At 38.0% G+C, this 12,594-nt stretch overlaps 1 protein-coding gene across 1 annotated transcript; it reads left to right on the top strand.

Annotated features, from left to right (window-relative positions):
- The first annotated feature begins 1,621 nt into the window (after window positions 1-1,621).
- On the top strand, window positions 1,622-12,371 carry lix1 (limb and CNS expressed 1). The gene is made up of 6 exons (XM_016465764.1): window positions 1,622-1,824; window positions 6,405-6,568; window positions 8,350-8,490; window positions 9,154-9,249; window positions 11,606-11,683; window positions 11,940-12,371. The coding sequence occupies exons 1-6, from the start codon at window positions 1,782-1,784 to the stop codon at window positions 12,321-12,323; spliced, it is 906 nt and encodes a 301-aa protein (XP_016321250.1). The 5' UTR covers window positions 1,622-1,781; the 3' UTR covers window positions 12,324-12,371.
- Window positions 12,372-12,594: the final 223 nt, after the last annotated feature.

Raw genomic sequence — 12,594 nt, 5'->3', positions numbered from 1 at the left:
GTCATTTCAGCTCCAAAGCTGTGTTTGTCTCAGTGTTGAAGCCCCTTTTCTGTGATACTGTGATTGTCATTTATGCTAAACACCTCTCTCTCTCTCTTCCCAAGGCAGTCTCATAATAGAGCTCGACTCTGAATGGAGCCCTTATTCCCAAGAACGAAAGACACAAGAAAGTTGAAAAAGGGGCATCAGACTCGTGAAAAATGTGGTTTAGGCAATGATGTAAAGTGAATTGAGCTTCAAACATTGAGGAAGTAGGCTCATGGATGCTAAGTGGAGAAAAGGGAATAAAGTGCGCTTTTAGTTCACCAGACTGAGCGAGCCATTCAGAAGAATGCCGTCCGCTACTTGGATTTGTTCTCAGAACAATAGCCATTCAAGCATTCAGAGCTGCTAAATTGAAATGTTTTCTCATTGAGTATGACTACACAGTGCGGTCTGAGCAGGATCATCACTTAGATTGCATCATGGTCTAAAAAAAACAACAAAACAAAACTTAACATTGGGTTTAACAAGGAATTCACAAAAAGCCAAAAAATGTTTTAGGTACAGTATGGTAATTTTTATTAATAATATATGCAATTTAATCAGTGGCCTCAAAAGGTATTTGGACTCTTAAGACAGAACTAAAAAAATTTGATACAAAACACCACACCAAGTAGCATGTACAAACAAATGATGCCAGAGCTGTTCTCAAGACTAACTTCACTTTTCTGAGACTTTTTAAATTAAAGGAAATAGTTCACCAAAAAATGAAAATTTACTCACCCTCTGGCCAACTAAGATGTGGATAAGTGTGTTTCTTCATCAGAACAGATTTGGAGAAATGTAGCATTACATCACTTGCTCACCAATGGATCTTCTGCAGTGAATGGGTGCCGTCAGAATGAGAGTCCAAACAGCTGATAAAAGCATTGCAGTAATCCACACGACTCCAGTCCATCAATTAACATCTTGTGAATAGTTACGTGTTTGTAAGAAACAAATCCATGATTGAAAGTAAATCTCACACCAGTTAAAAATGTTGCTACAAAGTGCTAGTAGATTTCACAGATATTTACGAAGAAATGCAAGTTACATTCATTTAAACATGAAATTTTGAAGTAGAAAGACTGAAATAGTATTTTCTTGTAAAACATACATTCCAATATTATTTGTTTTATTTACAACTTCATGTTTTACACTGCATATAAATTGTTTTTTTTTTGTATTATAAGGATAGTGGACAGTCTCTTTATAAATGAATGCCACATGATTTATAATTATGTTTTAATGTTTTTTTTTAAGACAAATAGCTATTTAATTGGTCTATAAAACAGTCAGAAGTTGACTGCTGTCCATCTTGGATGTTTGTTCAGTGAGTTGGGCACTGCATATGTAAAGCGAGTTGTGAGAGAAGGCAGGGGCATGCTGTGAATGAATGGAGAAGGGGGCTGCATTCCTGGGCCGGGGCTTAGTCGACTCAGTCGAGTGGGAGTGTGCAACAGGCTGTGAGAGTGTATGTGGTGAGAGTGTGCGTGAATATAAGGGAGTGCAGCGCAACAACCAACCTCACAGCTAATTAGTTCAACCCTTGACAAAAGGAGGGCGAGCCAGTGAAGAGAACCCCTGGGGGCTCCACAGACTGCTCTGGAGGCTAGAGAGGAGAAGGCTAATAGGGAATCTCCTCATGTTCACCCTTTGATGGAGCTTAACTGATGTTTTGAACTTCTCCAGAGCATGTGAGAGCTGGAGACGGAGAAGGAGGATTGCTGCGGGACGTGTGGGACTAGCAGTTGGAGATCATGTCTGGACCAGATTCTGATGATGACAGAACCTTCAAAGACTGTGAGTAAGACGTAGCAAATGTATTTGGCGTGGTTGTTCTCCTCTCTCAACTTATGCTTCATATTCTTCAATGTCTGAAGAAAAAATGCAGCATCCCATAGATGAGAATTATATAGGGGGAAGTTGTGTGTCCTGTTGGGTCAACAAAACTAACTGAATGTCAAAAAAGTTTTTTTGAAATAAATAATATGCCTAGCTTTGGATTAATTGTGAGAAGTGAATAATAAGAGATCATGAGTATTTATCCTTTAATTGTGGAAGGTTATGGGTTTTAGTTTTGCTCTACTGACAACTTAGATAAACCAATTAAAAATTGCCTCTGATTTTTTTTTTGAAAGAAAGTAATACTTTTTTCAACAAGGACTCATTTCAATGATAAAACAAATAAAATGCTGTTCTTTTCAACTTTCATTCCATTCATCAAATAATCCTGAAAAAGAGTATCACAATTTCTGCAAAAATATTAAGCACCACAAATGTTTTCAACTGTTTTCATGATTTCTGAAGGATCATGTGACACTGAAGACTGGAATAATTGCTGCTGAAAATTCAGCGTTGCCATCAAAGGCATAAATTACATTATAAAACATATTAAAGTATAAAACAGTTGTTTTAAATTCTAATTATATGTCACAATATTACTGTCTTTATTGTATTTTTGATCAAATAATACAGCCTTAGTGACACTAAGAGACTTCTTTCTAAAACATTATGTTACCAACTCCAAACTTTTGAATGGTAGTGTAAACATGCCAGTAGTTTTTTGTGAGGGTAAATATAAGGGTATATAACATACATTTTGTACAATATAAAAACCACTACACCTATAGAGAGTTCCTATAAATATACAAGTGTGTGTGTGTGTGTGTACCTGGTATTTATCACGTTATGGGGACCAAATGTCCCCACAAGGATAGTAATACTAGTAATGTGTGTGTGTGTGTGTGTGTGTGTGTGTGTGTGTGTGTGTGATTTTATTTGTATGAAGAGTATTCAGATGACAATTGTGGGTGTGTGGACGACACACTCTGTGATGAACAATCTATGACTGGCTGCCACTCACTACGGGGAAGAATGATATTTAATAATATTTAATTTTTATAAACTAGTCAGGGAAAGATAGTGAAATAACCTCAGATTTTTAAGGGGCTTTGATGAACGACAACCTTTTGATTGAACCAAAGCTCATTCACAAACACAAGCAATGCAGCTCATATACCAGCAGACTGGAATGAAACACTCACGTAGTGTGTTTTGAAGCATACAGACACAGACTGGGTGGTGCTCGCAGCAGCTGACTCTTTCAAACAAACAAAAAGTTGGACATTTTCATGCTGTAAAAACAAGCCTGTGTTCCCACATACATGGGCTTTTTACAAAAATATACCTTTGGTTCCCCTTCTCAATATTATTGCTGACCCCTTTAGAGGGGGTGTGTATTATATGCCCTGCCTGAGCTGATTAAAGCAAGACTGCACAAATATTGCACTTACTATGGGTGTGAAACTCTAAAATCACACCAAAACTCCCTGATGTGTGATGCTTGTTCACCTCACAGAGCCTATGGGCACCTGCTTGTTTTGCTGGGAAAATGTTTCCATGTGTTGATGCCGGACAGCCGTCACACTGATGTTACAGTGAATGTTGGTATAAGTGGAAAGTTAGACGTGGATGTAAACAGTTAAAATTGTGTTAAACATGAGAACATAATTAATAAATGAGCTGGAATCACTTCAATGAGTAAATTAGTAAATTAGTACAATTACAATGAGCGAACATAAAATGATTAATAATAGCCTGTTTATGTTTGGTTTTCTCTGCCGCTCTATGATTATACAGCATAACAGCATAAAAGTTTCGGGAAAATTGTAATTTGAAACCTAATAAGCATTCCTGTAGCTCAAACAGTTGTGAGTTTGATTGAACTGGACTGGACTGGCACTTCCTTTTTAGTGAGGTTAGTCAGCGGGCTGGTAAGGTCCGAATAATTAGGTATATACCCCAATAAGTGATTAAAAGCTGGCCAATTGGTTCCCAGAATTAGCGGATGCCTGAGGTGCGGGTTAACTGCGACCTCCACGTTATGCTTTTGACCCCGGAACTGGATAGCTAGGAGCACTATAGGATACCTCACCACATCCCCGTGTACGCACCGCACCCGAACCACGCAGCTCTTATCCAATTCCGCCGGCTGAATTAGGCTTTGATGGATCAAGGTCTGGTTACATCCTGAATCCACCAGAGCCCAATAGGTCCAGCGACGCCGGCCGGTGGCACTGGACCCACTGCGCGGTGTTCTTCGGCAACCGCGCGACGAACTGTTCCAGCACCACGCGGTCGATGATCTGGTCGACGTCGCTCCCCCCGGCCAACAGCCATTTGCGGCACGCGTCCCAGAGCTGCTGAGCCATCACGAAGGGCCGGCCATGTTCCCCCAGCTGCTGCGTCTGGACGAGGACCCGGAATCGACGCTCCTGATCCTTCCTCATGTCCAGCAGCGCTTGATGGTCCTCTTGATGGAGGCCCGCGAGCGAGTGGATGACCTCCGCAAACGGCGAACTTGACGGAGATGACATGATGGCGGCGGCGTTATCAAGTTTGTAGATCGGAAAGAAGGAAGTGACTCAGGTGGGCGGTTGGAGACTCGTGGATCTTTTATTCAATCACTCAAAGTTAACCAAACACAAAAGTGGGGCTTATAGCGCGTTCGCAATCTGCCCAGGGCATAAACTCAGTTCTGCCGGTTCTCCTTCTAAGGGATGGCCACGAGTCCCCGTCTCTCTCTCCCTTACGCGCTCTCAAACACAAAAGTGGGGCTTATAGCGCGTTCGCAATCTGCCCAGGGCATAAACTCAGTTCTGCCGGTTCTCCTTCTAAGGGATGGCCACGAGTCCCCGTCTCTCTCTCCCTTACACGCTCTCCAGTCTGCCTTTTATCCGGTCTCTCCAGGCCAATTACTGCAATCAGACACAGGTGTTCATCATTTTGCACTTGACCTGCTTACTCACCGCTCGTCTCCCGTCCCTCTCTCCCGCTGCAGACTTCGCTGAACCACGCCCCCCTCGCCACACTCATGTTTGAATTTTACTCTGACAAGCCAATGACCATTTTGTTTTTTGGAATCTGTTTTTTTTTTTATGATACAGTAAAGAGAGAAAAGTCTTTTAATGTAAATGCAGAATGATGAAGCATGCACTTTAAAGGGATAATTCACCCAAAAATGAAAATTTGATGTTTATCTGCTTACCTGCAGGGCATCCAAGATGTAGGTGACTTTGTTTCTTCAGTAGAACACAAACGAAGATTTTTTACTTTAACAGTCTGTCAGTCATATAATGGAAGTGAATAGCTCCACGGCTTTGAGAGTCAAAAAAACATACACGGACAAAAACACAGACCGATCGTTTCATGTCTTAAGACCTCAATGTATCGTCACGAGCCGCAGGGTTTAATTTGGTTTTGTTTGTGTATGTTTTTTTGACTCTTAAAGCAGTGGAGCACATTCACTTCCATTATATGACTGACAGACTGCAACGGTTTGTGTCATCGTCAAATTCCTGAGAATGAGAGCTTTCTTGTGATATATGACTTGACTTTTTTGTGAAAAATATATAAAATACACATTCTTCGTAAAAATTATTCGCAATGGTTAGGCGGAAATTCGTGTGTGGGACGAATACATTTCTAAGCTTAATTTTACTGCTTTATGAATATAAAAACCAAAAGGAATGGTGTTCTTTGTAAAGAAGACACTCCAAGCTTTCAAATGAACCCATATATGGGCTGATACCATATAAGGAAGGCTATGTAAATGAAGCATAAACATTTTTTACGTCATTTTGGACCCGTATCCGGGTCCGCAGAGTTTAACTGGTTTTAACATGCAGTTTCATTTGCCTGTTGCAATGATTATAACTAATGCGTCGGGTGACTCTGTGTATCAGTGACATAGATCAGTGTAAAATGGTAACTTTCATCTCAAAGTTTTGGCAGTGACACTGTCTGAACTGGCTTTGTTTGATGAGCAGGCACAATTTCAATAAACACAGCAGTCAAAAACCTCTTATTTAACCACTTTGACATTATAAACAGCTGAGCCTCTGTAGCTTTTTCGTGATCTGTGAGGTAAAAGATTGAATACTAACAGACACGATTTTAATAAAATACACAATATCATCGCAAAGCATCTTAAAGGGTTAGTTCACTCAAATGTACTCACCCTCATGTTGTTCCAAATCGGACAAATGACATAATTACATTATTTCTTCGGCAAGATATTTTGTAGAAGGTTAGTCCAAACAGCATTGGATCCCCCTGACTTTCATTGTAAAAAAAAGTAATTCCGATTTGGAACAACACGAGGGGAGTAAATTATGACAGAATATATATTTTTGGGTGAACTATCCCTTTGCAAGAAACTCAAAACTCTTTTTCAGTAAAAACAAAAGGTGACTTGGGAATTATGTGAGAGAAATCATAGTTCCTCACCTGTAGTGATACAAATTTTGCACATCAATATTAAATAAATATATTTAATGTGATCACATTTCAAAATATTCTCCTTCTTATCCTGCTTCTAGTGAATGTTGTGGGAATGCTTCACCAGTTTTGGGAGCAGAAGCAAATGAAAGGGATGATGATGGAGACAGAGAATCTGGTAGTCTATGAGTCCATTCCCTCACCCGGCCCTCCCTACATATGCTACGTCACTTTACCAGGTGGCAGCTGCTTCGGAAATTTTAAGGTAAGTGAACTGACTTTCAATATGAATTTCTACTACATTTTTATTTGGCATGTACTATAAGGGATGCATTCATAAAGACACTACTTGCTATTATAATTTGGGATTTTTTAATTATTATTAATGAGCAAAAGTTTTGTTTAAAATTAACTTTAATCCCTTCATTTTGGTGCAATTCTGGCCTTATTCCATTACTAAATCAGATCTAGTGTCTTTATGAACAGCATCTCATCAGTACTATTCACTTCAGCCATAAAAAAGGCTCTTGTGTGAAAATGAGGAGGGCCAACCGGTGGTTCTTATTTGCTAAATTACTCTTGCCAGCCGCAAATCAGTGTGTGGCATTTTCCTTCAGTTCAAATGGAATGTTCTATGAAATTAATCTCGAAAAAAATAATGAGTTTATTTATTAATTTGTCAATATGAAACACATAACATGACCGCAAACAGATCTTGTCATTTTTTTTTTTTTTTAAATAACTAGGAACTATGGGTATTTATTATAGTTGTAACCAGGGAGGCAGTTACCATGATTTCTATTTGAAATGACTGTTATTTGAGGAAAATTCAGGACTAGCTGCTGCTCTTTGAAAAGACTGAAGCACACCAGAGAATTACCACTTCAGAGACACTATACTGTCTAAATGGACTGTAATCTTTGATCAGTGATTGAGCACATTGAAAATACTCTTACACTTTGTACTGATTATTTAATTCAAAGAGTAGCCCAATTCCATTGAGGAGTTTCCTTTTAGATCAAAGACCAAGGCTGTATTTACTAAAAGCTTTGTAAGTCTAAGTAGATCGTAGAGACCATTGGTGCCAGGGGTTTCTACAATCTATTTAGGCTTACAATGCTTTTGGGAAATGCAACCCAGAACTTTTTGTTCAACATCTTCTATGCTCAAAACACTGCTCTCATATATTTTTGCTAATCTTTTCTCCTTTTTTTATTCTCAAAAGTCCAAACATATTCATCTTCATTTCAGCACTGCTTGTAAATGTAATAGCCTGGTTATTATTTTGCACAGTAAGGGTTTTCAGCAATATTACAAATCCAGAAACTAATCTCAAGGGTGCTAGCCTCAAATCTGTCTTTAATCGTGTTTGTGATCCACAGACATCATCTAAAACATATTGTGATGTGGTTAGTAGGAATTCTGTGGCTTTGTGTTCAAGACATGCTAGGACTAGTTTAACTTAAATGATTAGTCCACCCTAAAATGAAAATTCTGTCATTTACTCACCCTCATGTTCCAGCCCTGTATGACTTTCATAATTGTGTGGAAGACAAAAGGAGATATTATGGAGGCTGTGCTGGCTGCTCTTTTCCAAGAAATGAGAATGAATGGGACTTGACCCACTTAAGTATATCTTTATATGTAATTTCATAGTTACTTCTGTTGTTGTTGAAATGTACACTGTAAAAAAAAATTATAATTATTAAGTTGTAAATAAAACAAAGATTACTTAAATTGCAAAAAATATAATTTAAGTTTTCTACTTCAAAATGTGTTACTTGCTGTTTCTTTGTAACTGTGAAATACGGTAGCTTTTTTTGAGAAATATAGTAAAACTTGTCATTATTCACTGATAACCTTCCCCTTCACCTGTTAACCACTGTGACCAGAACATTTTGTGGTGAACTATTCCTTTGAAGCACAACCAGAGTGTTTATGTTATCAAGAACAAAATAAATCCTAAAGAATGCCCAATCAGTGTAGATTATCATATTTCAGCATTTGATGATGATGATTCATTGAAAGCCTCTCTCTCTCTGACAGTACTGCTACAGTAAAGCAGAGGCCAGACGTGACGCAGCTCGTATTGCTCTGATGAACTCCACATTTAACGAGTTGCCCTGCCGCCGTATCACTCCCGAGTTCATATCACGCAGCGTGAAGGAAGCCGTCAGCACCACCAGCGTGAGTCTCATTACTATTAAGCTGCTTATCAACAAACCTGAGTTTGCAGTTGACACGGCTGAGATTTACATGATGTTTAGGCCTTTTTGGCGGGCGAGTACATTATTAACAGTAGCAAGAAATCTCATCTGTACATTCCTGCTCAGTTGTAGATTGCTTTTGGTGTATTCAGCTCTAAAAGCTTTCCAGTCTATAGAAACAGTATAATTTGGAAGTACGGAAGGCCACCCACTAGTTATAGATCCATGTCTTTGCACTGGCTCCATCCCACATGCTCCACCTTGTTCCTTATAATGAAGAGCCAAGAAGCAATTCCAATGATAAATTGGCTTTGTACCAAAAAAAAAAATGTTTTAATTAAAAAAACCTCTACAAAGAAAAAGTCATGTCACCCTCCCTCAACCCAAACCTGAATGTAGCTGCCAAGATTTTCACATTCTGTGGGAGCGTGTGTATGTGCGTGTCTGTGTGGTCTCCCTTCACTCTCATGTCATTTATCCTCTGCAGTCTTGGCCTTTTCTTCTCCAACAATAAAGACAAGTTGCTCTGACTGAATAACAAAGCAAAGGGGTGTTTAATGAAACCCAGACCTCCCTCTGTATTTGTGTCTGCTTGGGTTGAGTGATGACACGTCTGTAAGTCATTGTGTCCCACTGTTCACAGGGTAACATTGCAGATGCATCTGACCCCGGCACCAGCATAGGAGCATACTGTCTCATGCTGGAGCTGAACACTGGGAAAACCATGCTGGAATTTCAGGTTAGGAAAAAAAAAACAGCCTTTATGTAACCTTGCTGAAAACTCCAGCTGGTCCAGACTGGTTTATGCTGGTTGGGTGCTGGTCTAGCTGGAATGTTTGCTGAAGCAGGTTGACCAAGAGAAATCTTGCTTGTTAATTAAGTATTAGCTCATCTGTAAATCTGTCATTATTTATTCACCCTCATGTAATTTCAAATCTGTGTGACTTTCTGTTAACTGGATGTGGAATATAAAAGAAGATATTTTGAATAATGTTTCAGCTGCTCTTTTCCATGCAATGACAATGAATCAGCACTGGACCATTCAAGCTACAGATAGGGTGCAAAAGCAACATAAAAAAAGCATCATAATAGTAGTCCATATGACTACTGACTAGTCTTTAGTAGTTTTATGGTAGCTTTGTGTGAAGAACAGACTAAAATTGAGGCTACATGTAATTCAGTGACAGTCTTAATATTAGCCCTGCTCTACATGAAGCATCAGTGAGAGAATTATGATATCCAATTTGTGAATGAATCATTATTTTGAATCAGACCTTTTTTATTTTGTAAGATCAATTTTATTTAATTGCTTTTCACAATACACATTAATAGCAGCTTTACAGAAAACCATGTCAGTGTTTATAATATCTTAATACCTTCATTCCTTATAGTCACATTTAGCATATTAAAGCTGGGTGATAATATAGTTTGCAATGATATAAACAGTTGAGATTTGATATATAGTATATATTGTTTACTTGAGTATGCTGTATGTATGCTAATAAAGTTACATTTATAAAATATATACAAATTTATATATAGAGCTGTGCGATAATTTAGTTTACATTTTGTAATGATATATACAAACATGGAGTTCAGATTTGCTATATAATATATATTGCTTATTGTGTGCTGTATGTACTGTATGCAGGTAAAGTTGGAAATACTATAGATGTATGATTAAAAATATTGCTGGATCCTAATGTAGTTTAAATATAGTTATGTAATGATATAAAGAATTAGACACTTTAGATTTTCTATATAGTACACAGTATAGTTGCTTTAGTAGTCGTCGGTTGGAGTTATGAATTCATTTTCCATAAAATAATAAGCAGCACGACTATATAAATCAGCGTCAATATTGATAATAATGAAAAATGTTTCTTGAGCAGCAAATCAGCATATTGGAATGATTTCTGAAGGATCATGTGACATGCTGATAATTCAGCTTTGCCATCACAGGAATAAACTAGTACATTTTAAATACATTCAAATAGAAAGCAGCTATTTTAAATTGTAATAATATTTCACAATATTACTGTTTTTGCTCAAGTTCAAGTAAAAGCAGACTTGGTGAGCATAAGAGACTTAATGAGTTGCACTTTAAAAAATATTTACCAACCCCAAACATTTGAACGGTATATAATTACACTACCAGGGGACAGTGTATAGATTATCTGTGAATAATACATTTCAGTCTGTTTCTCACACAAAACTGTCATAATACTTCAGTGAACAGCTCACTTGAAACACTTTAATGTTATGGTTATGGGTTTTGTGTCCTCTTTGAAGCTTGAAAGCTTCAGCTACACTGTGATAAATTGTTACATATTATGTGTTCATTAGCATTAAAAACTCCATAATTAGGCTGATGTTTCACATGCAGATTTTTCATAAAAGCTGCCAGGAAATGCTTATAATGTTTAATCTGTCAGAACTTTGCTCATGCTACACATTCTGTCAAAAGTGTGAAAACAGGACAAATAGCAAAAAAGGCTACTTGTGTGGCAGGATACAATTTTCTCTTACAGACACTGCACCAAAATCTATTTGTGGATGTTCTCCAGAGCCTATAGAAGATCACCAGTTCATGTGTATAGAAAAAAAAAGATCACTCACATGCTGTACGCACAATGAGGCTCTGTTTCACACATAAGTCTACAGTAATCCTCACTATGACATCAGTCTGAAGTGAAGAAGAAATGCTAAAGCAATACGCCAACTGTTTAGACACTAATGTGTTAAATATGATCAGCATACTTCAAAAACAAAAACCATGTGATGATGTCTCCAGGAATTTGATTATGCTGCAGGTCTTTTAGTTCTGGTAATTGTACCAAAATGTTTTGTCCTCATATTTTTAAATTATATATTTTACTAAATAAATAAATAAGTAACTGCACTATACTTTTTTTTTAAATATATATATTTATAGTCCATTTAAAAGTACTTTTTTATACTTTTAAATGGGCTATATTTTAAATGAACTTTGACTATACATATCAACACAAACAGGCGTTTTAGTTATAATATTAGTTATTATAATAACTTTTTGTCTTATTTTCTTTTCCTTTTTTTTTTTTTTTTTTTTTAAGGAAATTATGACTGTTTTTCAACTTCTGCACTGGAATGGCACTCTGAAGGCTTTTCGGGAGATGAGATGTAGCCGCCACGTAAGAATTCACTAGTTTTTTCTAGTCTTTTCTGTGGAAAATGTGATTGTTGCTGTGCAATGTTTACTGTCATGATGCTGTAGGTGTTGAGGTGGTTGCCTGAGTGTTGCTATGCACTTGTTAAGGCTTTCTGAGTAGTTATTAGTATGTTGCTATGAGGTTAGAGTCGTGGGACTATTAGCCTACTGTCCATAGATCCAGTTCTGTCAATTATATGTCACACCTTCTCAATCTTGTTCAAATGCATCTTTTACAGGAGGTGATCCTCTACTACTCCCAGCAGCATCTGGACGAGTGTACGCGCAGCCACATGGCTCTGGACTGGTTACAGAAGGAGCAGCAATCCCCCGGCCTGCTCTCCCAAGAGCTGCAGCTGGCCGTGAAGGAGCTGGGGGAGGCCCGGGGAACCGGCAGGGAGCTCCGTTTCTATAAGGAGAAGAAAGAAATCCTGAGCTTAGCTCTCAGTCACGCTAATGCTGAGGATCTGGAGGGCTACCACAGTGAGGAGATGTCCTGGAGAGAAGAGACTGAGTTTGAGTACTACGCTCAGGAGGGACACTGTCTGGAGGGGAGTATGACGGATCCTTCAGAGAAATGTCAGTTTCACTCTCAGGAGAGTGATGGAGAATCAATGGAGTGAGCTCTGTGAGATGAAATGTATATACTGTACATACTGTTCTTTTTTAATAATATTTTCAGTATATCAATATAGCTTTTTCAGTCTTCTTTCATACGCTCGTAAAAATACACGTTCCAAAATGTGGTTTTCACAGCAAAGCTATAGAAGAACAACTTTGGGTTCCCCAAAGAATCTTTCAGTGATCAGTTCTTTAAAAAAAAAACATATTTTCTTACTGTGAAGAACATTTAAAAAAATCTAAAGAGCCTTTTTGTGCAATGGAAAGTTTTAA

The sequence above is a fragment of the Sinocyclocheilus anshuiensis genome, unplaced genomic scaffold, assembly GCF_001515605.1.
Source record: "Sinocyclocheilus anshuiensis isolate Anshui unplaced genomic scaffold, SAMN03320099.WGS_v1.1 scaffold176, whole genome shotgun sequence".
NCBI classification, from domain to species: Eukaryota; Metazoa; Chordata; class Actinopteri; order Cypriniformes; family Cyprinidae; genus Sinocyclocheilus; species Sinocyclocheilus anshuiensis.
This window is presented reverse-complemented; position numbering and strand designations above follow the sequence as displayed.

What these genes read in the sequence shown, in the direction of transcription:
- lix1 (XM_016465764.1), top strand. Translation starts at nt 1,782, where the DNA reads ATGTCTGGACCAGATTCTGATGATGACAGAACCTTCAAAGACT. An exon ending in TGACAGAACCTTCAAAGACT is followed by an intron (nt 1,825 to 6,404) that starts GTGAGTAAGACG and finishes TCCTGCTTCTAG; the next exon opens with TGAATGTTGTGGGAATGCTT. An exon ending in GCTGCTTCGGAAATTTTAAG is followed by an intron (nt 6,569 to 8,349) that starts GTAAGTGAACTG and finishes TCTCTCTGACAG; the next exon opens with TACTGCTACAGTAAAGCAGA.